At 39.8% G+C, this 22,625-nt stretch overlaps 2 protein-coding genes across 5 annotated transcripts; one reads left to right on the top strand and one right to left on the bottom strand.

Moving 5' to 3' along the window:
• Nucleotides 1-217: 217 nt before the first annotated feature.
• zdhhc20b (zDHHC palmitoyltransferase 20b) lies at nucleotides 218-16,394 on the bottom strand. Of its 4 annotated transcripts, none has more exons than XM_079661731.1 (13): nucleotides 16,253-16,394; nucleotides 12,465-12,491; nucleotides 10,954-11,048; nucleotides 10,630-10,756; nucleotides 9,203-9,272; nucleotides 9,071-9,103; nucleotides 8,442-8,562; nucleotides 7,140-7,175; nucleotides 6,876-7,008; nucleotides 5,782-5,908; nucleotides 5,238-5,330; nucleotides 4,724-4,836; nucleotides 218-4,262 (listed from the first exon to the last, which is right to left on the bottom strand). In XM_079661731.1, exons 1-13 carry the CDS (start codon nucleotides 16,368-16,370, stop codon nucleotides 4,219-4,221), a joined length of 1,137 nt encoding a protein of 378 aa, XP_079517857.1. In that variant the 5' UTR covers nucleotides 16,371-16,394; the 3' UTR covers nucleotides 218-4,218. The 4 variants fall into 4 exon arrangements, with proteins under 4 accessions (XP_079517857.1, XP_079517858.1, XP_079517859.1 ...); XM_079661732.1 differs by having other exon boundaries at nucleotides 10,636-10,756; XM_079661733.1 differs by lacking the exon at nucleotides 7,140-7,175.
• A 697-nt stretch (nucleotides 16,395-17,091) lies between these two features.
• On the top strand, nucleotides 17,092-22,241 carry LOC307026604 (arylamine N-acetyltransferase 2-like). The gene is made up of 3 exons (XM_079662135.1): nucleotides 17,092-17,498; nucleotides 19,114-19,322; nucleotides 21,796-22,241. Exons 1-3 carry the CDS (start codon nucleotides 17,232-17,234, stop codon nucleotides 22,187-22,189), a joined length of 870 nt encoding a protein of 289 aa, XP_079518261.1. The 5' UTR covers nucleotides 17,092-17,231; the 3' UTR covers nucleotides 22,190-22,241.
• The last annotated feature ends 384 nt before the right edge of the window (nucleotides 22,242-22,625 follow it).

The raw sequence follows: 22,625 nt of genomic DNA, 5'->3' as shown, positions 1-22,625 counted from the left end.
GGTGAAGGGCCTGTGTGTCAGAGCTTATCAAAGAAGCAACAGAATAATGTTTACTTATCCAAAAAACTGCATTCTCTGAGCACACAAAACTCACCACAGCTCAGTCTTTGTAAAACATGCATTAAGTCATTTTATCTCAAGGGATTACGTTGATTTAAAAGCATGTTCTGATACCTTTACACAGTGCGAAGAAACGAAGGCGACATCAAAATGATCAAGGGTTTAAAAAAACATTTATTGTTATTTCCACTTACATTTTTTGTAGAGGCATCATTCACAAAATAGGAACAGAAAAATTAATCAGACAAGAAAAATATATGTAGTCTTTTTCATACATTATCAATATATATACACACACGTTGTAAAATAGGTTGTAACAAAAATTAAAACCAAAGTGTATAGCAGTAAGCGATGGCCACATCTGCAAAGTGAATACAGATGCAAAGAGTTTACAGTCTGACAAACATCAGATCCTTCTTCTGTTTTCACAGCTGTTTTATGGCTTCATTTATAAAGTCGATACAGAACAGAGTAAAGCCAATTCAAACATGAGTAATAATTGAAAAAAAAACTAATCGTTTTAACTCCCCGTGGTGAAACACACACGTTAGACGCCATGCAGTCGAGCATCAGTCAGGCGTTATCGTACACAGACATTTAAAAATCTCTGCACAGAAGCATATCTTCAAAGACGACATTATTACAAAAAAACACTCAATTTAGCATTACAAAACACACACACACACACACACACACACACACACACACACACACACACACACACACACACACACACACACACACACACACACACACACACACACACACACACACACACACACACACACACACACACACACACACACACACACACACACACACACACACACACACACACACACACACACACACACACACACACACACTTTAGTCTCGAGGCCAAACAGCTCAGAGAAGAGAGGCCATTTTTAAAACAGCAAGACGATCAATGGTCCGAATCGGGCGCCGGAAGCCTTTACACTTTTAACTTTAGAAAAGATTCACCTTTAGTTGAACCGTTATCTCACTTGAATTGACATCACAGTGTGATTCTGATTCTTAACCACAAGGAGCCTAACACACAAACAAAGTCCAGAACCGCAAGGATTAGTAGGAACGTACAAAATTCATTTCCTGGTTATTTTTTCATGCAAAACGTGGCAGAAAACGCTATTTTTCAGCCTATCAAATTAGCAATTGGCTGCTTTTCTAATTCAAATCATATTGAAATTAATATCTTTGGGTTTTGGAACAACACAACAAGATATCACCTTGCATTTTTTAGAAGCTGGGATAGACATTTTTCACTATTCTCAGAAATGTCAGCGATAGATAAAAAATAATAATCAGCATATATTGATAATTAAAATACTCGTTAGTGGCAGCCTTACACATGTCCTCCGATAACCAATGTGTGAAGAGTCATTATAAATACACTCAAAAAGGTCAAACGTGATTTTCATTTTCAGCATTAAAAAGGTAAACAAAGTGTAGAAGGCTGTTTTTAACGCTCCAATATTCAATTAAACGGTCCACCTGTGGTACATTCAGCACAAGACACACACCGCACAACACCATAAGTCACTCTACACGATAGAAACAGCTGTAAACATCACCAGCTGTGATCAGATGGACATCAGGAATCTGCTGCTCCCTCTGATGGGCATTAAAAAGTTGCATATAAATAATAATAATAATATTCCTTAGACGCAACTCAATCCTGAACACTTGTTATTTGGTTAAACTGACAATCTTCAGCAGATATTCACATGTGCATGAAATGTACAGATGTTTTTTAGACCCTCAGTCCCACTCCAGATGTTCAACACTGACACCAGATGTTTTTCTCACTCACAACGCAAGGTGAGGAGAAGCTTTAGTCGATGCCTTTTTCACATCAGATCACATGGGGGTTAGTTCAAATGAGATCTGGATGAGTTATGACAGGAAATGAATGCATATTAACCGCATTAAATATCTAATTCTGGATAAATTGAAAGTGAACTGAGCTCAGATGTTGTGTCGCCACCTGCTGGTCAGAACTGATACTGCAATCATGACCCACTGCAGGCAGGAGGGACACGCACACTTTGTATAAAATGTACTGCAACTACTGATAAATACAATTTGATTGTGATGACATTGGCCGGTGAGGTTGTGATATAGCTAGAGCGATGTTGTAAACACTTCAGGTTCAGAGGTCAGAGCAGGTCAGCCCTTATTTGGCAAAGAGTGTTGGAGTCTAAAGGCTGAAGACAGGCTGTAGAATCACTGATCGGCATGAGATATATATAGATATAATATAACATATGACTAAAACAACGGGTAGCTGCTTTCAAATGCATCTCCCAGGCAAGCAGCACGTTTTAAAGGAATACTCCACCCCAAAATGACCATTTATGGATCAATAATTCACCCTAAGTTACATTAAATACTTGAGGAATCTTAAAAAATACAAGATAAACTCTTGATGAGTTGGAAAGATAACATGTATTTTCACTAAAACTGGCATGCTATTCGTCTAAAGTGTTCCAAATGCTAATGTTTTAATTAAAAACATGTATTTAGTAAGTATTGAGGATATGACTGGATGAATTAGACTTTAAACTGTGTTGGAGTTCATAAACGGATATTTGAAGTAGTTTTGCTGCTGTGCAATGTGTCTGTTTCCCTGTGGTAACTTGTGTGAGATGTTGATACAAAAATGATAAATGTCAGACGGGAAGTATTCCTTTTTGCAAAAACACCTTAAAAGGTGGGGTAGGTACGTTTGAGAAACCGGCTCGAGATACACTTTTTGCTATATTCCATGGAATGCTCTTCACATCCAGATAGCAATGAATATCTGAAGTGCTTTGACAAAAAATACATAAAAAATGTCATCTCTGGAAGCCGTGGTGCTGTAAAAAGCACGACCAATCATCTGACCCGGCTAAAGTAACTGGATGGCCTACCTGCCTGTCAGCCTTCCATCTGTGCACCAACTTATCTCGTGCCCTCATTGGTCATGTGCACGTTTGTGTGTGTTGGAGGAGGGGCTCTGTGAGGAAGTGGCAGATTTCTTCCGGCTGTGTATTTTCAAATTCGAGCGCACTCGAGCTGGTTTCTCCAAAATGACCTACCCCACCTTTAAGCTGATTATTTAAGATGCTATTATTTGTTTAAAAAAGAAAAGGACTGTTACACAGAAACAATAAATCACATGAACATCCAACATCCGTAATACCTGGGATGCTTTTTGGACATGGTTTTAAAAAAAGAAAAAGGAAGCAGCACAGCGTTGTTAGATAATCTACAAAGTGCAAATGCGCCACCTTGTGCTCTCATTTCCAAACCCCTCAGTCTGAGGTCCTCTGTGAAACATCCATCTCAGGAAAGTTGCAGACCATAAATCCAACATTATGAGTTAAAAATAAAAAAGGCAAAGACAATCTGTCACACAGGTCAACTGATCCATCTCCGTGGGATGTACTGCCTTTTCTAAAAAAACTCGAAACATGTTCAAAACACTCCAGCTGTCGCTCCGCTCGTCCGCACTGCAGCTTTGTGCCGACGAAACGAAGCTTTTGGCACAAAAAAGTTTTTAAAGAGAAGCTCATATTACTTCCTTCTCATCAATTACTGCTCAACACAAAATGAGTAAATAACACAAGGGTATATGTATATAGCTGAATGTGTGAGTGTGTGTGTGTGTGTGTGTGTGTGTGTGTGTGTGTGTGTGTGTGTGTGTGTGTGTGTGTGTGTGTGTGTGTGTGTGTGTGTGTGTGTGTGTGTGTGTGTGTGTGTGTGTGTGTGTGTGTGTGTGTGTGTGTGTGTGTGTGTGTGTGTGTGTGTGTGTGTGTGTGTGTGTGTGTGTGTGTGTGTGTGTGTGTGTGTGTGAGAGGGAGCAATCCTGTCCTCCAGGGGTAGGTAGGTGTGAGATTAGCATGCGAAAAAATGCCAATGCCGTAGAATAGATGCTTCACAGTTGGGTGAAAATGATGCATCTCCATGGTTACTGTATGGTGTGTGGATGCGGTTGCTCTGGGAGACCGTTGCCATGTTAAAAAAATCTGAACTGTTGCGTTGCTTAAGACATTGAATCAGGATGAGTGAGGACGTTCTCCCGTGGAAACAGGATGAGGGAAGAAAGTCCGATTTGTACCGAATGTACCGCCTGAAGGAGTGTTTCTCACCTCGTTAGGACTCGCTCTCGATGGAGATTATGATGGTTTCACTTTCAGCTGAGGAGACAAACAGAACACATGTTAAAAAGAAAAACCCAAATCATATTTTCCAATGTTTTTCTGTCTAATGGGGACAACCATTTTGAGACACTTTCTTAACTTCAAAACAACAAACTTGTGGTCACATTTCCACTTGTGTCTTCCGGCAACAAGTCACATGACCCAATAAAAGAAAGGGCGGATCAGGCTACAGGTACATAAAAACATTTCATTACTCCGTAGCCATGACGTTGTAAGACACTTATAATAACAATCTCGGTAGCGGCAAAAACAAAACGTAAAATGGACATTCACTGCAGCGCCTGAAGGATTGTGTTGCATTTTGTTAAGCGTCTCCAAAGCTCGATACTGGATCTCATTAGTCATTTAGACAAAAGACATGAGACAATCGGTTGAAAGATAACACATGTACCCTGACAGTCGGAGTTACTAAAGGTTATCCTCCCAGTGGAGCTCACCTGGTGTGTGTGTGTTGTTCTCCTGATGCTCTGCAACGTGGTTGGCGTTCTGCTCGCTGCTCAGGAGGCAGTTCTGAGACTCGCTCACAGGACTCTCAGGGACTTCAGCAGCACTGCAAACACATACAGAAAGAAAAGCATGGAATGAAGCGTGCATCCACAACCAAAAGCATAACTTTGTACTGTTTCTGTTTTTATGTAAAGTGTCTTTGAGCACCAGGAAAAGCACTATAAAAATTAAATGTATTATTAAGATAAGATAAGACTTTATTCATCCCGAAGGAAATAGTTGTGCCAGAGTTACACAAATACAATAAACACAGCAGCACAATAATAATACAACTGTACACTAACAGTGCAGTACACAGAGCAATTCAATAACTACAGGAAACATAGATGGTTAGTATTTAGTACTGCAAAAACCGTAATGGTAGTTACGTAATTGCACGTTATATTATTATTACTATAACTACTTTTCAGTCCCTCGTAGTGAATTCTATTTCTAATATCTCACCTGTTGCTGGGCTCCTGCTGCAGGGTGACGGTGGCCTGCTGCTCCACGTCACCGCTCACCAGCCGGGTGGGGAACGTCAGGCCGTCTCCCTGACTGAGAGGGGGGGGTTCAGAGAGAAACAGTCAGCAGATACAAAACTGCAGCAAAAGATATTCTATAGGACAAGACTCCCTTGATGGCATAAAAACATCTGATATTATCCTGGCCAGCATGCCATCCTGATAATGTGGACCTAAAACATGCTGAAGTCACTTCACCTAGCATTGTGGTAAGAATCTAACATTTTAATTGCATCAGATAAGACATTTATTCTAAATAAACATCTCTTATGAGGTAGTCAGAAATCATGAGTTTTTCTGCTCATAAAAGATTAATTGCGTGTTCTTACATAATGATATCTTAAATGAGGCTTATCACGATTATCCCAATATCGGAGAATTCCCCACGTTCCTCTTACTCCGAGTGCCGTGGTGCTTGATCAAAAAACATAACATCCGATCCCTAAAAAGCACTATGTGATTGTTTCATGATGTGTCCCCTCTACCTGGTGCAGACGGGCAGCAGCCAGAACTTCTTCTGGTCTCCAAACACCTGAGCAATGTTCTTCCGGAAACCCAGAGAGAAGCCGTTCTTATCGGAGCCTGCCCGGAACACCGGGGCTCTGAAAGCCTCTGAGGAAAGAGGACAGAAACACAAGAGCAAGCACATTTTAGAAGTACAACACTGCTCAGAAGTAAAGTAACACACAGTAGTAATTGTGTTTTTGATTTGGTTAAATAACAGTAAGACATTCAATTTGAATGTGTGTATGTGTGTATGTGTGTATGTGTGTATGTGTGTGTGTGTGTGTGTGTGTGTGTGTGTGTGTGTGTGTGTGTGTGTGTGTGTGTGTGTGTGTGTGTGTGTGTGTGTGTGTGAACATATTTACCAGCAGAGAGGTGTGTGTGTGTGTGTGTGTGTGTGTGTGTGTGTGTGTGTGTGTGTGTGTGTGTGTGTGTGTGTGTGTGTGTGTGTGTAATACATGTGTGTGTACATACAGTATAGTGCATTGTCCTAATGGCAGTAAGGTCCATATCTGGTAGAGACAAAATGTCTAAATATCTGAATGAAGTTGTGCAGATATTATTTGACAGACTTCAATCTAATGTGGGTTGTTCTTAGATGCATATGTTGGACTTAAAGTTATTAAAAGTTGCTTGATGTCTTCTTTACTCGTGCTGAAGAACACACACATCAACCTGCCTGTTGTGTGTGTGAGTGTCTGTGTGTGTGTGTGTGTGTGTGTGTGTGTGTGTGTGTGTGTGTGTGTGTCTGAGAAGTTACTGTGTGTGTGTGTGTGTGTGTGTGTGTGTGTGTGTGTGTGTGTGTGTGTGTGTGTGTGTGTGTGTGTGTGTCTGTGTGTGTGTGTGTGTGTGTGTCGTAGAAGTTACTGTGTGTGTGTGTGTGTGTGTGTGTGTGTGTCTGAGAAGTTACTGTGTGTGTGTGTGTGTGTGTGTGTGTCTGAGAAGTTACTGTGTGTGTGTGTGTGTGTGTGTGTGTGTGTGTGTGTGTGTGTGTGTGTGTGTGTGTGTGTGTGTGTGTGTGTGTGTGTGTGTGTGTGTGTGTGTGTGTGTGTGTGTGTGTGTGTGTGTGTGTTACCTATAGTGGATCTGTTCTTCCCTACGAGCCACAGGTGGTAGCTGAAGAGAGACAGAATGCTGATGCAGAACATGGCCGCCACAAAAAAGAGAAACAAGACATGGAATTTGGCGTGAGTGTCTTTCAGCTCATTCTGGGGGGGAGAGAGGGGAGACAAGGGAGACAGGAATTAGTATTCACATGGAGGATATGTATGGAAAGAAAGATATAGGAGAGAGAGAAAGTAGAAAAGAGAGGAAAGGACCACGTCACGACAGAGGTTACCTTTGGGCAGTGCTCTACCGATTTCCTCCGGCAAAGCTTTAGCACAAACAGAAACAGACTGGTTAGAGAAAAGGGAGAAGGAGGGGGAGACACTCGGGAATACCATCAAGGGTAAAGGGGGAGTATGGAATCAGATTTGTGAATAAAAAAACGTTTTAAAATCTGAACTTAAGACAAAATAAACCTCAGAGAATCTCCGAAAGTGAAACTCCAAAGAAATCATTTGTGTAACACATTTTTTATCGCGACAGAAAGAACAATAGTTTACTGACACTGAAGTTTTGCTTGACCTTATGAGCACACATCTGACTCCATGGGTTTTACAAAGTGAGCCCAGATCAAAAGGGATGAGAGGAAAGTGAGGTGTTTGTGAGTGATGTGGAGAGACAGCCATCTCAGAACAAAGGGTCAGTGTGGAGGACGGGGGAGAGGTCAGGGGTCAAGAGAGGAAACATTAGAGGTCAGGGGTCAAGAGAGGAAACCGGAAAACACCATGCACTCGCCTAGCTTTCACACAAAGATACACAACTAGACGTTTTTATTCTGCTGATTTCCGTTCTCATGCAAATCTGACCAGCCAGTTTTCAAATATCTGCACTGCCAGCTTTTATGAATTGTCTGTTTGTTTGTTTTGCTTTGAATTATTATGTGTTAAAGCACTTTGAATTGCCTCTGAGTCTTAAAATGTGCTTTACAAATAAACTAACCTTGAACCTTTCATTCTGAGAACTAAAGCTCAGGACACATTTCTATAGCATTCATTTAAAAAGGCTAAATAACTAATACATGTTTGTATTAAAATCTCAATGTAGTGGATTGTCCTAATCGCAGAAAGGCAAAATGTGTCTAAATATCGGAATGAAGTTGAGCAGATATTATTTGACAGACTTCAATCTTAAAGTTATTAAAAGTTGCTTGATGTCGTGCTGAAGAACACACACATCAACCTGCATGTTGTGTGTGTGATGTAAACATGTGATATTGGTCCTGGCTGATCAGCTGGTTTGAACCGCTACATCTCTTTTTGTCATGCAGCTGAGCAACACACACACACACACACACACACACACACACACACACACACACACACACACACACACACACACACACACACACACACACACACACACACACACACACACACACACACACACACACACACACACACACACACACACACACACACACACACACACACACACACACACACACACACACACACACACACACACACACACACACACACACACACACACACACACACACACACACACACACACACACACACACACCATCACTCACTGTCCAGAACTTGATGAAATACTGCAGCACGGTGGCTGCGATGAACAAACAGTACAGCAGCGAGTAAGCCAGGAAGAGGATGAAGAACTTGTAGTTGGAGAATCCGACACAGTTGTTCACCCTGCAGAGAAACACACAGAAGGTCAGGTGTGACATCACTTCCTGTGAGGAGAGGTCTTATCAAGATGGACTTCATTAAAAGAGGCTTCGTGATCCTCTAATGATTACACCTCAGTAAAACATATTTGGTTAATCAAGGCAAGAGAACAAGAACCTCAATGTTTTACGACACATTTCCTACAGTACGTGAACATTGATCATTACAGAGACTTTTTAACATGTGCGTTACTTCCTGGAGAGTAGATCTTAAACACACTCATTCATATGGATAACAAAGTAGTTTTTGAACAGCTTTGTCAGGCTGCAATATGAGAAAATAATTGAGTTTAAACAAAATCAGTATTTCTATGAACCATAAGGTCTCGTGTTGAGTGTGTGATGCTCTGCTTTTATAGCTACTGGCAGATTAAACCAACTCCTAAGAGGGATTCACGTTAAACAGCTTGACTGTAAATATGTTTGGTAAAAGGTTTGAACTATCCTAAAAGGTGAGACAGCAGCTCGCTTACCAGGGACAATGGTGGTCCATCTTCAGCACACACCTGCCACACAGCAAGAGAAGATATATCGCCAATGAAGGGTGAGAGTCGATCAGAAGGAATCAACATCTTGTCTTAAAGTTAGATGATCAGGTTTCTTACATGTCGCAGGCGGAGCAGTGGTGGCAGCGGTCAGGTTTGATGACTTGACAGCGGTCACAGTAACGGATTGCTGCAACAACAGGATGTCGTTACGGGAAAACTCAGAGATGCAAATTCACTCACACTCTTATAACATACACTTGCACCACAAGTACACACTTCCTTTACTCAAGTAGAAGTACAGATACTTGAGTTTAAAAATACTCTGGTGAAAGTAGAAGTACTGACTAAACTTCTTTACTCAAGTCAAAGTAAAGAACTTTGAAATGTGCTTCAGTAAAAAGTACCCATAACTAGCAGCTGTTTTAAAGAGTACCTGACCTCCCTTTATATGAATAGAACAATAATGTCATTGTTAGCTAATGAATGTTTCCATGGTGAACAACGGCAACATGACAACGTTTCCATTGGTCCCTCTTCTTTAGAGAAGACCAGGAAATGATGGATACACGGATCGTGTTCAAATCAATAGGCACGCAATGACTCTAAATAATAATGATCACGCCACCAAACACACATTCAGACTAAAGGAACCAGCCTGTTTGGAGAATGAGAGAAGTAGAAAGTACAGGTATTAGTGTTCAACATGTAAGAAGTAGAAAGTACAGGTATTTGAGTTCAACATGTAAGAAGTAGAAAGTACAGGTATTTGAGTTCAACATGTAAGAAGTAGAAAGTTCAGGTATTTGTGTTCAACATGTAAGAAGTAGAAAGTACAGGTATTTGAGTTCAACATGTAAGAAGTAGAAAGTACAGGTATTTGAGTTCAACATGTAAGAAGTAGAAAGTACAGGTATTTGAGTTCAACATGTAAGAAGTAGAAAGTACAGGTATTTGAGTTCAACATGTAAGAAGTAGAAAGTACAGGTATTTGTGTTCAACATGTAAGAAGTAGAAAGTACAGGTATTTGTGTTCAACATGTAAGAAGTAGAAAGTACAGGTATTTGAGTTCAACATGTAAGAAGTAGAAAGTACAGGTATTTGTGTTCTAAATGTAAGAAGTAGAAAGTACAGGTATTTGTGTTCAAAGTGTAAGAAGTAGAAAGTACAGGTATTTGTGTTCAACATGTAAGAAGTAGAAAGTACAGGTATTTGTGTTCAACATGTAAGAAGTAGAAAGTACAGGTATTTGTGTTCTAAATGTAAGAAGTAGAAAGTACAGGTATTTGTGTTCAAAGTGTAAGAAGTAGAAAGTACAGGTATTTGTGTTCTAAATGTAAGAAGTAGAAAGTACAGGTATTTGTGTTCAACATTTAAGAAGTCAAAGTAAAAAGTCGTCAGTAAAATAAGTCGTGGAGTAAAGTACTGATACTAGAAACATGCACTTAAGTACAGTAATGAAGTATTTGTACTCCACTACTGTTGGGGAAATAGTTTCTTCTCAACTGACACACACACACACACACACACACACACACACACTCACACACACCTCCAGCTCCTGTGCGGGTGTACAGAGGCAGACTCGTGGCAGCTCTCCATAAAATCTCCTGCTGATTCTCCGGCCTCTCCTCCTTCTCGTATAGCTCCTTCTCCACTTTGGGCAAACAGAACTGCAGTCACAAAAAATAAATAAAAAGCAGATTTGAATGTGAGCATGGTAAAACTGCAATTCAGGATTGTGATTCTAGATTATTTAATTGATCATTTTGTGGAGAAACTGCATTTAGGATGGTATTTTGACCCATATTGAAAAGCAGAACATTTACATATTAAAGAGGCTGGTTGTGGATATTCAGGGCTTGTGTACCTCTTTGGAGGGGTTCGCAGGCTGGATGAAGATGGTCTTCCAGTACGACCATACGAACATGATGAAGAACAGGTGGAAGAAGATCATGTAGACGACTGCAGAGAAACATGCAGCCACACGTCAGCACCAACAAGATGGAGTCACGCGGAACAATTTGAAGCTTCGTTTCTAACATTGTCATTCAAACTCTGACTCAACATTTGAATGCTGTGCAACTTCTTCTTCTTAAAAAGATGTTTGCATGTCTATTGCACTATTTCAGATATAGATGAGGCTCCCCCTATGAGTAGAATAGATGTTATAATTAAAATAATTCACAACACGCTTTTATCTAACTAAATATTCTGCTTTATCCATATTTGTCGAGTGTAGCCTTTAGCCCTTCTTGAAGCCCACAAAGGGCGGCACTGATATAGCATTTATATAACAAATACATCTATTTACCAGTGAGTTGTATTCATTAAAGCACCGTGGATTTCATTTGAAAACAAAGGGGCACGCCTGTTTTAACTTCCATCTCTTATATTACATTTAGACTACCATAATAACACTTTCTATTAAGGTACACTTATTCACCATCAACTAGTTGGTCATTAACATATTAGAGTCACACTACCAGCTTATTGGTTATGAACCAGACGTCACTTTAACATAGGGAACTCTGAGTTGGAAATACCACATTTTGAGTTATTTTGAAACAAAAAACACTTTCAGTTTCACGTCTTGTTACATAAGAATATATTTGTTAAGTGTTATTAATGGAGAATAACTATTCTTGTGGTACTGCTGCCTTGTTAGGTCCATATTGAGCATATTAAGACCCAAACTCATGGACAACAACTTCCTTACTTGCAATAAATCAGCACTAATTAGAGGGTTATTGAGGAAAAACTCAACTAATGGTTTATTAATCGTAGAATATGGTCATGCAGAATAAGGCTTTAATAAGTGTTTTATAATGACTAATAAAGAGCCAATATACTGCTAATATGCATGTTAATGAACAACTAGTTGATGGTTACTTTGAGTACCTTAATATAAAGTGTTACCTGTTTTATTTACTGGCAGGTTATATTCATACAAAAATACTAACTTGGTCAATGAAATGAATCACTCTTTAAAAAAAATAGCATTTGGTCGAGGGTTTTCTATTTTAGCTCGATGACAGGATAACATATGAGAACAGCTTCCTAAGAAACCCTCAACAGAAGCTTTAAATGTACAAATAAATCTTTCAGTATGCAGTACCATTAAAACACATTAGCATTAAATCGTGAATGTAAGGGCCTGCTGCTGTCACTTTGGATTTGTGGAGCCGCTGTACTTCTACATATTCAATTCATGAGCTGAGAGACTGAGAGACGCTTCCTGTGCCAGCCTTTCTGTTTTTAGCAAAGTGTACAGAACATATTTCACCAGCCAGACACAGAAAAGAGAGCAAACCCACTGCATTCTGTAAAACTCCATTCTGGGTTATATAAACATTATTTTTAAATGAACAGCACACTTACTCTTCTCTCCTATACTGATGATGGTGTCTGTAAGAGATAGAACAAAGCATTAGATAAGAAGACATTGTGTGAAAGTAGAAGTACTGACTCTTTACTCAAGTCAAAGTAAAGAGGCTTTGAAATGTACTTCAGTAAAAAGTACCCATAACTAGCAGCTGTTTTAAAGAGTACCTGACCTCCCTTTATATTAATAGAACAATAATGTCATTGTTAGCTAATGAATGTTTCCATGGTGACCAACGGCAACATGACAACGTTTCCATTGGTCCCTCTTCTTTAGAGAAGACCGGGAAATGATGGATACACGGATCGTGTTCAAATCAATAGGCACGCAATGACTCTAAATAATAATGATCACGCCACCAAACACACATTCAGACTAAAGGAACCAGTCTGTTTGGAAAATGAGAGAAGTAGAAAGTACAGGTATTTATGTTCAACATGTAAGAAGTAGAAAGTACAGGTATTTGAGTTCAACATGTAAGAAGTAGAAAGTACAGGTATTTGAGTTCAACATGTAAGAAGTAGAAAGTACAGGTATTTGGGTTCAACATGTAAGAAGTAGAAAGTACAGGTATTTGAGTTCAAAGTGTAAGAAGTAGAAAGTACAGGTATTTGTGTTCAACATGTAAGAAGTAGAAAGTACAGGTATTTGAGTTCAACATGTAAGAAGTAGAAAGTACAGGTATTTGAGTTCAACATGTAAGAAGTAGAAAGTACAGGTATTTGAGTTCAAAGTGTAAGAAGTAGAAAGTACAGGTATTTGAGTTCAACATGTAAGAAGTAGAAAGTACAGGTATTTGAGTTCAACATGTAAGAAGTAGAAAGTACAGGTATTTGAGTTCAAAGTGTAAGAAGTAGAAAGTACAGGTATTTGAGTTCAAAGTGTAAGAAGTAGAAAGTACAGGTATTTGAGTTCAACATGTAAGAAGTAGAAAGTACAGGTATTTGTGTTCAACATGTAAGAAGTAGAAAGTACAGGTATTTGTGTTCAACATGTAAGAAGTAGAAAGTACAGGTATTTGAGTTCAACATGTAAGAAGTAGAAAGTACAAGTATTTGAGTTCAACATGTAAGAAGTAGAAAGTACAGGTATTTGAGTTCAACATGTAAGAAGTAGAAAGTACAGGTATTTGTGTTCAAAATGTAAGAAGTAGAAAGTACAGGTATTTGAGTTCAACATGTGAGAAGTAGAAAGTACAGGTATTTGTGTTCAACATGTGAGAAGTAGAAAGTACAAGTATTTGTGTTCAACATGTAAGAAGTAGAAAGTTCAGGTATTTGTGTTCAACATGTAAGAAGTAGAAAGTACAGGTATTTGTGTTCAACATGTAAGAAGTAGAAAGTACAGGTATTTGTGTTCAACATGTAAGAAGTAGAAAGTACAAGTATTTGTGTTCAACATGTAAGAAGTAGAAAGTTCAGGTATTTGTGTTAGAAATGTAAGAAGTAGAAAGTAAAATGTTGTCAGAAAAATAAGTAGTGGAGTAAAGTACTGATGCCAGAAAAATGTACTTAAGTACAGTAAGAGATAAAACAAAGCATTAGATAAAAATACATTCTTTAAAAGTGAGTTATTAGCAAAATCTTTACATTTGACATCAGTCAGGATTTAGACGTACAGCATACAGTTCATTTAAACTCTCATCCAGCGGTTAACAATTACGGGGTTGCAAGATGTATTGATAAACTACAAAATGCTCAAAAAGGATAGGAATAGAAAAACAAATTGTGCGTGTATTGAACAACTTTTCCTTTATCGACAAAACGATCCCACCCCTTTCTGTCCACACAAGCTTTTACCTGACTTCTCTAAACACCTCCATTTATCAAAGCACTTCAATGACATCTTGTCCATCGTGTGTAATTGTGTTATAATACCGTTTCCTCTATCAAGAATGAAATTGCAGTCTCAGATTTCTGGACTGAATTGATATATTCAGGCTTATTATTTTTAGTTTTAAAGTCCCCTCGTAGGTGGTTAAAGTAATTATTGGGGTTAAAGTCCCCTCGTAGGTGGTTAGACCCTGGTTCGCGGAGGACACCAAAAAAGTCCTAGAAAAGACAACTTAAACTTAACGAATGTTCATTTAAAAAAGAAGAATAGTTTTGGTGGAAACTAAAAGGTACCAGGGGGTCAGATTAACATTTTCCAAAGGGGGGTTCTTTTAGCATGAAACACTTGAAATAACTAAAGGATAAGTTAAACCACAAAGTAGAAAGAAAGGGAGGTCATAGAAAACTATTTCTGCTAAAAAAGTGAGCAATGATTGAGAGTCAGAGCTAAACATTTCAGATGTGTGTATCTCACACTGTAACTTTTATTCATGTACCTTTGTTATTCATGTTTTATTATCTTTGCTTTTAAATGAGTGTTTTTAAATGCCATTTTATAATATGTTTCTTAATGTCTTTCATTTTTGTAAAGCACTTTGATTCGCCTTGTGTTGAAAGGTGCTATATACATAAACTTGCCTTGCCTTGACAGTGTAGGAGAGAAAAAGTCCTTTAAGTCTAATTAATGGTCATTTGAAAATCAGAAATTGACCAACGGATGATGATGAGAAAAAACTCAATATCAGTATCAACTTTTAGAGCTAATTTCTACTTTTTTTATCTAGAAAATAACACTGCTCATCACTCCCGAGCACCCTAGGCAAGATAATATGTGAAGGGGGGTAAAGCATTAAAACAACAGGACTCACTAATCTAGTCTGACCTGACACCAAATCCGAATGGTATCGTAACTCATTTAAAATAGAAAATTGTACAGAAATACACTCAAAACGTACATATATAAACAAATCAAAGCGTGTATGAGGGCCAGGAAGTGTATTTGACTGCCAGCTCAGTTTAAATATAGACGTGTATTAAAACAAGATGAACTGGAGGTGAACTTTTCACAAGTACATGAAAGTACACCCTGTTTCAAATTAGATCAAATCCGGATATGAAAAGGTTTGGGAACTCCTTAAATACACAAAAGGATATTAACATCACGGTGAACATTAATCTCATTGCATGTGGCATTCAAATAAGTAAACAAAGCGATGGCAGATAATTAACTGTGTCAGCACCAGTGATTTGTGTCACTTAGTAACTGTGTTGTACCGTTTGTATTAATTGTATGTCTCTTTGAGGTCATTTAGTGTCTCCTTTCAGCCGTCTTATGTGTCGCTGTAGTTTTTTTGCACGTTTTCGTAGTCCTTTCATCAATGCGAGTGTCTTTGCAATAGTTTTGAACAAGGTTTACACATAATTAATGGTTTGGGTCACTTAGTTATTGTCTGGCTCTGTTTGCATTATTTGTGTCTCTTTTTAGTCATTGTGTGTCTCTTTACAGCTGTTATGTTAACCTTTTTTGCAGTTTTGAGTGTCTTTGCATCGGTTTTTTTTATAAAAACATATTACATTGTGTTTCTCTAATTGGTAATGACTCTGAAAAAGTGTCTATCTCCATAATAAAAAATATCAGAGGTGTGTTAACACTCATTAGTGGTTTTAAAGGGAAAGTGAGCATCTGGCAGCCGGTTAAATACCATTAAATTACCGATGTATTCTCCTTTTTGCTCCACAAACACAATCCTCACATCACAAAACGAGTTTATCTTTAACAAAGCACACGTGGCATTTAATATATGATATGAAAACAGAAGATAATTAGCATTATGAGGATACATCAGCGGCTGCAGCCCGTTTACTTCCTGTGTTTGTGCGGCGCCTCAGTGGAAACACCGGCGTTTGGAGGCTCTAACCCCGGCTACAGACGGCTACAGACGGCTACTCACAGAGACAAAGCTCCACCACGTAGGCATAGTAGGACCAGCAGACCACCGCGGCGATGAAGATGACAGGAATCCATGCTAAAGTCCGCTGACAGCATCTCAGGACGTGAGTGGGCGCCATCTTTAGCCTCTGTGTGGGGAAGGGAGTGTCGCGGTTACGTCACGCCTCTGGAAACAGGATTTTTTTTAGGGGGAAATTCATTTAATTTCACTTTTAAATTGCTATTTTACGAAAAACAGCATTATGGCAACACTATGGATACACACAATTAATATGAATAATACACTTCGTTTATTTTACTTTAAAAAACAATTAAATATCATCTTTTTCTTCTTTGATTTAATTTAATTTCCCCATTTTCTTATTATTATTTCTTATTATTATTTCTTATTAGTATGGATAATTTTACATTTATTATATACTGAAGAAATTGTCTTTTTGTATTTTTTAAATAATGTTTGACTTTAATAAAACTGTCAAACATAAATATTTAAATTATTATATTATATTTAATTATTGCGTTGACTGGGATCACTTCTATGGGGATCCTTCAAAAACCAAACTACCATAGTCATACTGTACCTTGTTTAATTATGTATCAAAACTGTAAAGTATTTTCAATAAAGTTTGGAGAAAAAAATTGTCTGGGAAAAACACGAGTTCATTATTTATAAAAATAAGTTTTTACAACTTCTGGTTTGTTACACAAAGAAAACACTAAAAAAAATACTGCTTATGGGTTTCATATTAACATATTTTAGTTGTATTTACATTAAGTCATTTCATTTTATGCTTAAATCTGACTTTAGGGATTCATTTACTGTAAGCCTGCCCTCGGGTCAGCAGCACCAGGAAGCAAAATAAACCTTTAGACTCTGAGGCGGACAATAAAGATTAATTGATTTTAGACAAGGACACAGGGACCGCTATTGTAGGCGAAATTGACGCTAAAAGTAAAAGTAATCTCCCTTAATCCGTAAAATGACTTCTGTTTATATGAACGTGGACGCTTATTTGTCTCGCATCGGGTTCTCCGGTTCCCCCTCGTGCAGCCTGCACGTGCTGCGGTCGTTGCACAGCTGTCACCTGCTGTCCGTGCCCTTTGAGAACCTGACGGTGCACAGCGGGGGGCACGTACAGCGGAACCCCCCTCACCTGTATGAGAAGCTTGTGGTGCAGCGCAGGGGGGGGTTCTGCTACGAGAATAACTCCCTGTTTGCATGGCTGCTGACCCAGATGGGCTTCCAGGTGAAGTACAAATACTTCGTTTCTGTGCTTAAGTACATTTTTCTGGTATCAGTGGCCTACTTTACTCCACTACCTTTTTTTCTGACGACTTTTTACTTTCACTTCTTACATTTTGATGTAGGTAATGTTTGATGAGGTAATAGGCCTACCCAGGGACGTGCACAGGTACGGGCTAATGTTGCTCGGGCAACGGCCCGTTTGCCATTTTTGTCTGACCTGCCCCTCTGGAGAGAGCGAGAGTTTTTTTTGTTTTCTACTGTGGCCGAATCAACATGATAAGCCCACAATTAGTATTGTAGCGTCTCACTGCGATAAAAACACAACTTGTTAGCGTTGTCATCTGCCCCAGTCATGTGACTTTGTTTACAATCTGACAGCTGGAAGCAAAGGAAAGCCCTCCGAGTCCGGCCTCATATGGCTATGGTGATCACACCAAAATGCCTGCCTGGCGTTAGAGTATAGGGGACAAACCAGGGGACTTTACTTCCTCTTGACACCGTCGGTTATTTACAAAAAACACACCTAAATATACTTGTTATTGTGCTTTTGTCTTTCTGTGTCTTTTCATCTGTAAACTCCCTCAATGGGGCCGCTCACTCTCTTTTCTTGATTGCCTTCTCACGGGTGAACAGTTCAATGTCCCGCTTTATTGTAGGATTTCTGCCATGTCTCCACTTTAGTTTGACCATCTCTGTTATGAAGTTATGGAATTCTAAATACATAAGTAATTAAATACCTCACCGTTACTGCGCTCATAAAGAATGATAAGAATAATGCGTATTAAACTGGTTTAATTAATTAGTGAGTTTATTTAAGGTAATTTGTTAGAAGCCCCAATTTATCAGTAGCCTGTCTGCCCAGCAGTTACAATGGTCAAACTACATTAAAACAGAATTATCCCCATTTTTCTTTAATAGTTACTAACATTAGATATTTTATTGAGATATGGACCGCAAAACAAAACATTTGCCTGAATAACGAATTTAGCAGTTGGTCATGAAAGTCAATGAGTGTCCTTGCAATGACAGTGTTGTGTTTTTATTACATTACATGTCATTTTTTAGACGCTTTTATTCAAAGAGACTTCCATACTTAATACTGTGGACAATCCCCAGAGGAGCAATTTGGGGTGAAGTGTCTTGCCCAGGGACACAACGACATGCTGACTGCAGTGGGACTCAAATTTGCTATCCCCTGGTTCGAAGTTCAGCACACTACCCACTGAGCCACGGCCACCCCATTTTATTGTATGAACCTTTTACATTAAAAACAAGGGGGGAGGCCCTTTTTCCAGTTTAGAGCAAAAGCCCCTCCAAATGTCTGTGCACGTCCCTGGGCCTACCTGTACTTTCTACTTCTCTAATTTTCCAAACAGGCTGGTTCCTTTAGTCTGAATGTGTGTTTGGTGGCGTGATCATTATTATTTAGAGTCATTGCGTGCCTATTGATTCGAACACAATCCGTGTATCCATCATTTCCTGGTCTTCTCTAAAGAAGAGCGACCAATGAAAACGTTGTCATGTTGCCGTTTTTCGGCATGGAAACATTCATTAGCTAAACACGAATATCTGTACTTCTACTTGAGTAAAGATGTGTACTTTTGCCATCTCTCCAGGTGACCCTGCTCTCCGCCCAGGTGAAGAACCAAACAACGGGCTTCTACGGGCCTCCTTTTGACCACCTGGTTGTCATGGTGACCCTGGACGGGCAGCGCTGGCTCTGTGATGTTGGGTTTGGGGGCCCGGGCTTCAAGACCCCCCTGTCGTTGGACGCCAGGGGCCCCCAGGAGCAGGGCCACAGAGTGTACCGCATCACAGACCAGAGGTGTGAAGGGACTGAGACTGAGGGACTTAATACATCAATAATTACAATCAGAACATATAATATGTATATCATCCTGAAATGGGTCAATCTGTTAAGTACTTTTACTTACTTTTGGTACTTTAAGTATATTTTGATGCTAATATTTTATTAACTTTTACTTGAGTAACATTTTGAATGCAGGACTTTTACTTGTAACAGAGTATTCTACAATCTGGTTCTTCTGCTTTTACTTAAAGGTCCCCTATTGTACTGTTTTTCATCAATATATCACAGGTCTCAGATATATCCAGAGCCTGTCTCTGATTGGCTGAAACACCAAACAGATCATTGCAGCATTACCCATAATCCCCTCTGTTTCAGCCCTGTTTCCAAAGTGCTGATTCTCTGTCTGTTACTTTAGATGAGAATAAGGAGCCCCTCCCCACGCCCCTCTGAGAGAGATTTGGTTACAAAGAACTCAATGGTGCTCTAGGAGGAGATTCAGGTGATAAGGTGGGGGGGGGTTACCTTGGTTGGTGATTGGCTAATGGTTACCAGTGGTGAACCGTGTCTATCACAACTGGACCTTCTGTAGACACACACACCCCGCCCCCCAAAACTGTCAGTCCAAACGTAGGCTCTCATTCAGTGTGAGGGCCAGGGCATTCTATCAAGGATATAGAATACCTTGTTGAAGGATATTCTACCCAGAGACCCAGAACAAGATCTGATTGGTTGCATTTTTTTTCTAACACAAAACCACTGCAATGCGTAGTGCAGATCAACAACACAGATACCATTCTCATTTATTCATTTTACATACATTTTATTTATATAATTAAATCGATTTTTTGTTTGTTTTATTTGAGTGTTCCAGGGTATTCTCTGAATAACTTGAAGGCCCTGACGGTTCACCACCAATGGTTACTCAAGCCAAAAAATCGTTATGACATCACAAAGTAGCCAAAATCTGATCAGCTCATTTTCAGACAGGTTTTTATAGAAATGGATCAGGACAAAAAGTGAGAGAATCTTTTCTCCTGAAACTTTCAGAGTGTCTTTACACAGAGAGGACACATGTTGATGTAGAAGAGACATGAAGCAGAGGGGACACATGTTGATATAGAAGAGACATGAAGAAGAGGGGACACATGTTGATGTAGAAGAGATATGCAGAAGAGGGGACACATGTTGATGTAGAAGAGACATGGAGAAGAGGGGACACATGTTGATGTAGAAGAGATATGCAGAAGAGGGGACACATGTTGATGTAGAAGAGACATGGAGAAGAGGGGACACATGTTGATGTAGAAGAGACATGGAGAAGAGGGGACACGTGTTGATATAGAAGAGACATGAAGAAGAGAGGACACATGTTGATGTAGAACAGACATGAAGAAGAGGGGACACATGTTGATGTAGAAGAGACATGAAGAAGAGGGGACACATGTTGATGTAGAAGAGACATGGAGAAGAGGGGACACATGTTGATGTAGAAGAGACATGAAGAAGAGGGGACACATGTTGATGTAGAAGAGACATGAAGAAGAGGGGACACATGTTGATGTAGAAGAGACATGAAGAAGAGGGGACACATGTTGATGTAGAAGAGACATGAAGAAGAGGGGACACATGTTGATGTAGAAGAGACATGGAGAAGAGGGGACACATGTTGATGTAGAAGAGACATGCAGAAGAGGGGACACATGTTGATGTAGAATTGACATGAAGAAGAGGGGACACATGTTGATGTAGAAGAGACATGGAGAAGAGGGGACACATGTTGATGTAGAAGAGACATGGAGAAGAGGGGACACATGTTGATGTAGAAGAGACATGCAGAAGAGGGGACACATGTTGATGTAGAAGAGACATGGAGAAGAGGAGACACATGTTGATGTAGAAGAGACATGAAGAAGAGGAGACACATGTTGATGTAGAAGAGACATGAAGAAGAGGAGACACATGTTGATGTAGAAGAGACATGGAGAAGAGGGGACACATGTTGATGTAGAAGAGACATGAAGAAGAGGGGACACATGTTGATGTAGAAGAGACATGCAGAAGAGGGGACACATGTTGATGTAGAAGAGACATAGAGAAGAGGGGACAAACGTTGATGTAGAAGAGACATGAAGAAGAGGGGACACATGTTGATGTAGAAGAGACATGAAGAAGAGGGGACACATGTTGATGTAGAAGAGACATGGAGAAGAGGGGACACATGTTGATGTAGAAGAGACATGAAGAAGACGGGACACATGTTGATGTAGATGAGACATGAAGAAGACGGGACACATGTTGATGTAGAAGAGACATGAAGGAGAGGGGACACATGTTGATGTAGAAGAGACATGAAGGAGAGGGGACACATGTTGATGTAAAAGAGACATGGAGAAGAGGGGACACATGTTGATGTAGAAGAGACATGAAGAAGTGGATTTAGCATAATAGGGGATCTTTTTAATGCAAGCTCTGTTCTCCATCCTGTCAGGGAGGAAACTTCAGGGATGCTCTTCCTGGAGTGGCAGCAGGAGGAGAACAGAGGAGAAGATGGAGACTGGAGGGAGATCTACAAGTTCACCCTGGACCCTCGTCGCTTGGAGGACTACGCAGAGATGTGTCAGTTCCACCAGAGCTCTCCATGCTCTTTCTTCTTCTGCAAGTCCCTGTGCACCATCCTCACCCCCGAGGGGAGGCTCACCTACATCGGCCGCAGACTGACCACCACCACGTTCCCAAAAGAGGGTTCTGTGCTGGAGACCTCCACCAGGGATCTGCAGGACGACGAGATACCCGGCGTTCTCAAGGAGAACTTTGGAATTGTGCTAAAATCTCCGCTCATACCAAAGGATGAGCCGATGACACCACTTCCAGTCATCTATTGATCTTCTTTACACCTTCATACACTGAACACAAATATAAATGCAACACTTTTGTTTTTGCTCCCATTTTTCATGTGATGAACTCAAAGATCTAAAACATTTTCTTTATACACAAAATAACCATTTCTCTCAAATATTGTTCACAAATCTGAAAGAATCTGTGATAGTGAGCACTTCTCCTTTCCCGAGATAATCCATCCCACCTCACAGGGGTGGCATATCAAGATGCTGATTAGACAGCATGATTATTGCACAGGTGTGCCTTAGGCTGGCCACAATAAAAGGCCACTCTGAAACGTGCAGTTTTGCTTTATTGGGGGGGTCTGGGGGGGTCCGAAAACCAGTCAGTATCTGGTGTGAGGGTTAGGGTTAGGGTAATGTTGTGAATCGAGTGGCCTGTGTTCATCTTCCATAACATACGCCTGCCCATACCATAACC

Source organism: Notothenia rossii (assembly GCF_949606895.1).
Source record: "Notothenia rossii genome assembly, chromosome: 12".
NCBI lineage: Eukaryota > Metazoa > Chordata > Actinopteri > Perciformes > Nototheniidae > Notothenia > Notothenia rossii.
This window is presented reverse-complemented; position numbering and strand designations above follow the sequence as displayed.

Excerpts from the sequence above, each read along its gene's own strand:
- zdhhc20b (XM_079661731.1), bottom strand. The coding sequence starts at position 16,370 with ATGGCGCCCACTCACGTCCTGAGATGCTGTCAGCGGACTTTAGCATGG. Across the intron at positions 5,331-5,781 it reads CTGCTGCCCGTCTGCACCAG|TCAGGGAGACGGCCTGACGT; the intron begins GTAGAGGGGACA and ends CCCCCCTCTCAG. Across the intron at positions 4,837-5,237 it reads CAGCAGGAGCCCAGCAACAG|TGCTGCTGAAGTCCCTGAGA; the intron begins GTGAGATATTAG and ends ATGTGTTTGCAG.
- LOC307026604 (XM_079662135.1), top strand. The coding sequence starts at position 17,232 with ATGACTTCTGTTTATATGAACGTGGACGCTTATTTGTCTCGCATCGGG. Across the intron at positions 17,499-19,113 it reads TGACCCAGATGGGCTTCCAG|GTGACCCTGCTCTCCGCCCA; the intron begins GTGAAGTACAAA and ends CCATCTCTCCAG. Across the intron at positions 19,323-21,795 it reads TACCGCATCACAGACCAGAG|GGAGGAAACTTCAGGGATGC; the intron begins GTGTGAAGGGAC and ends CCATCCTGTCAG.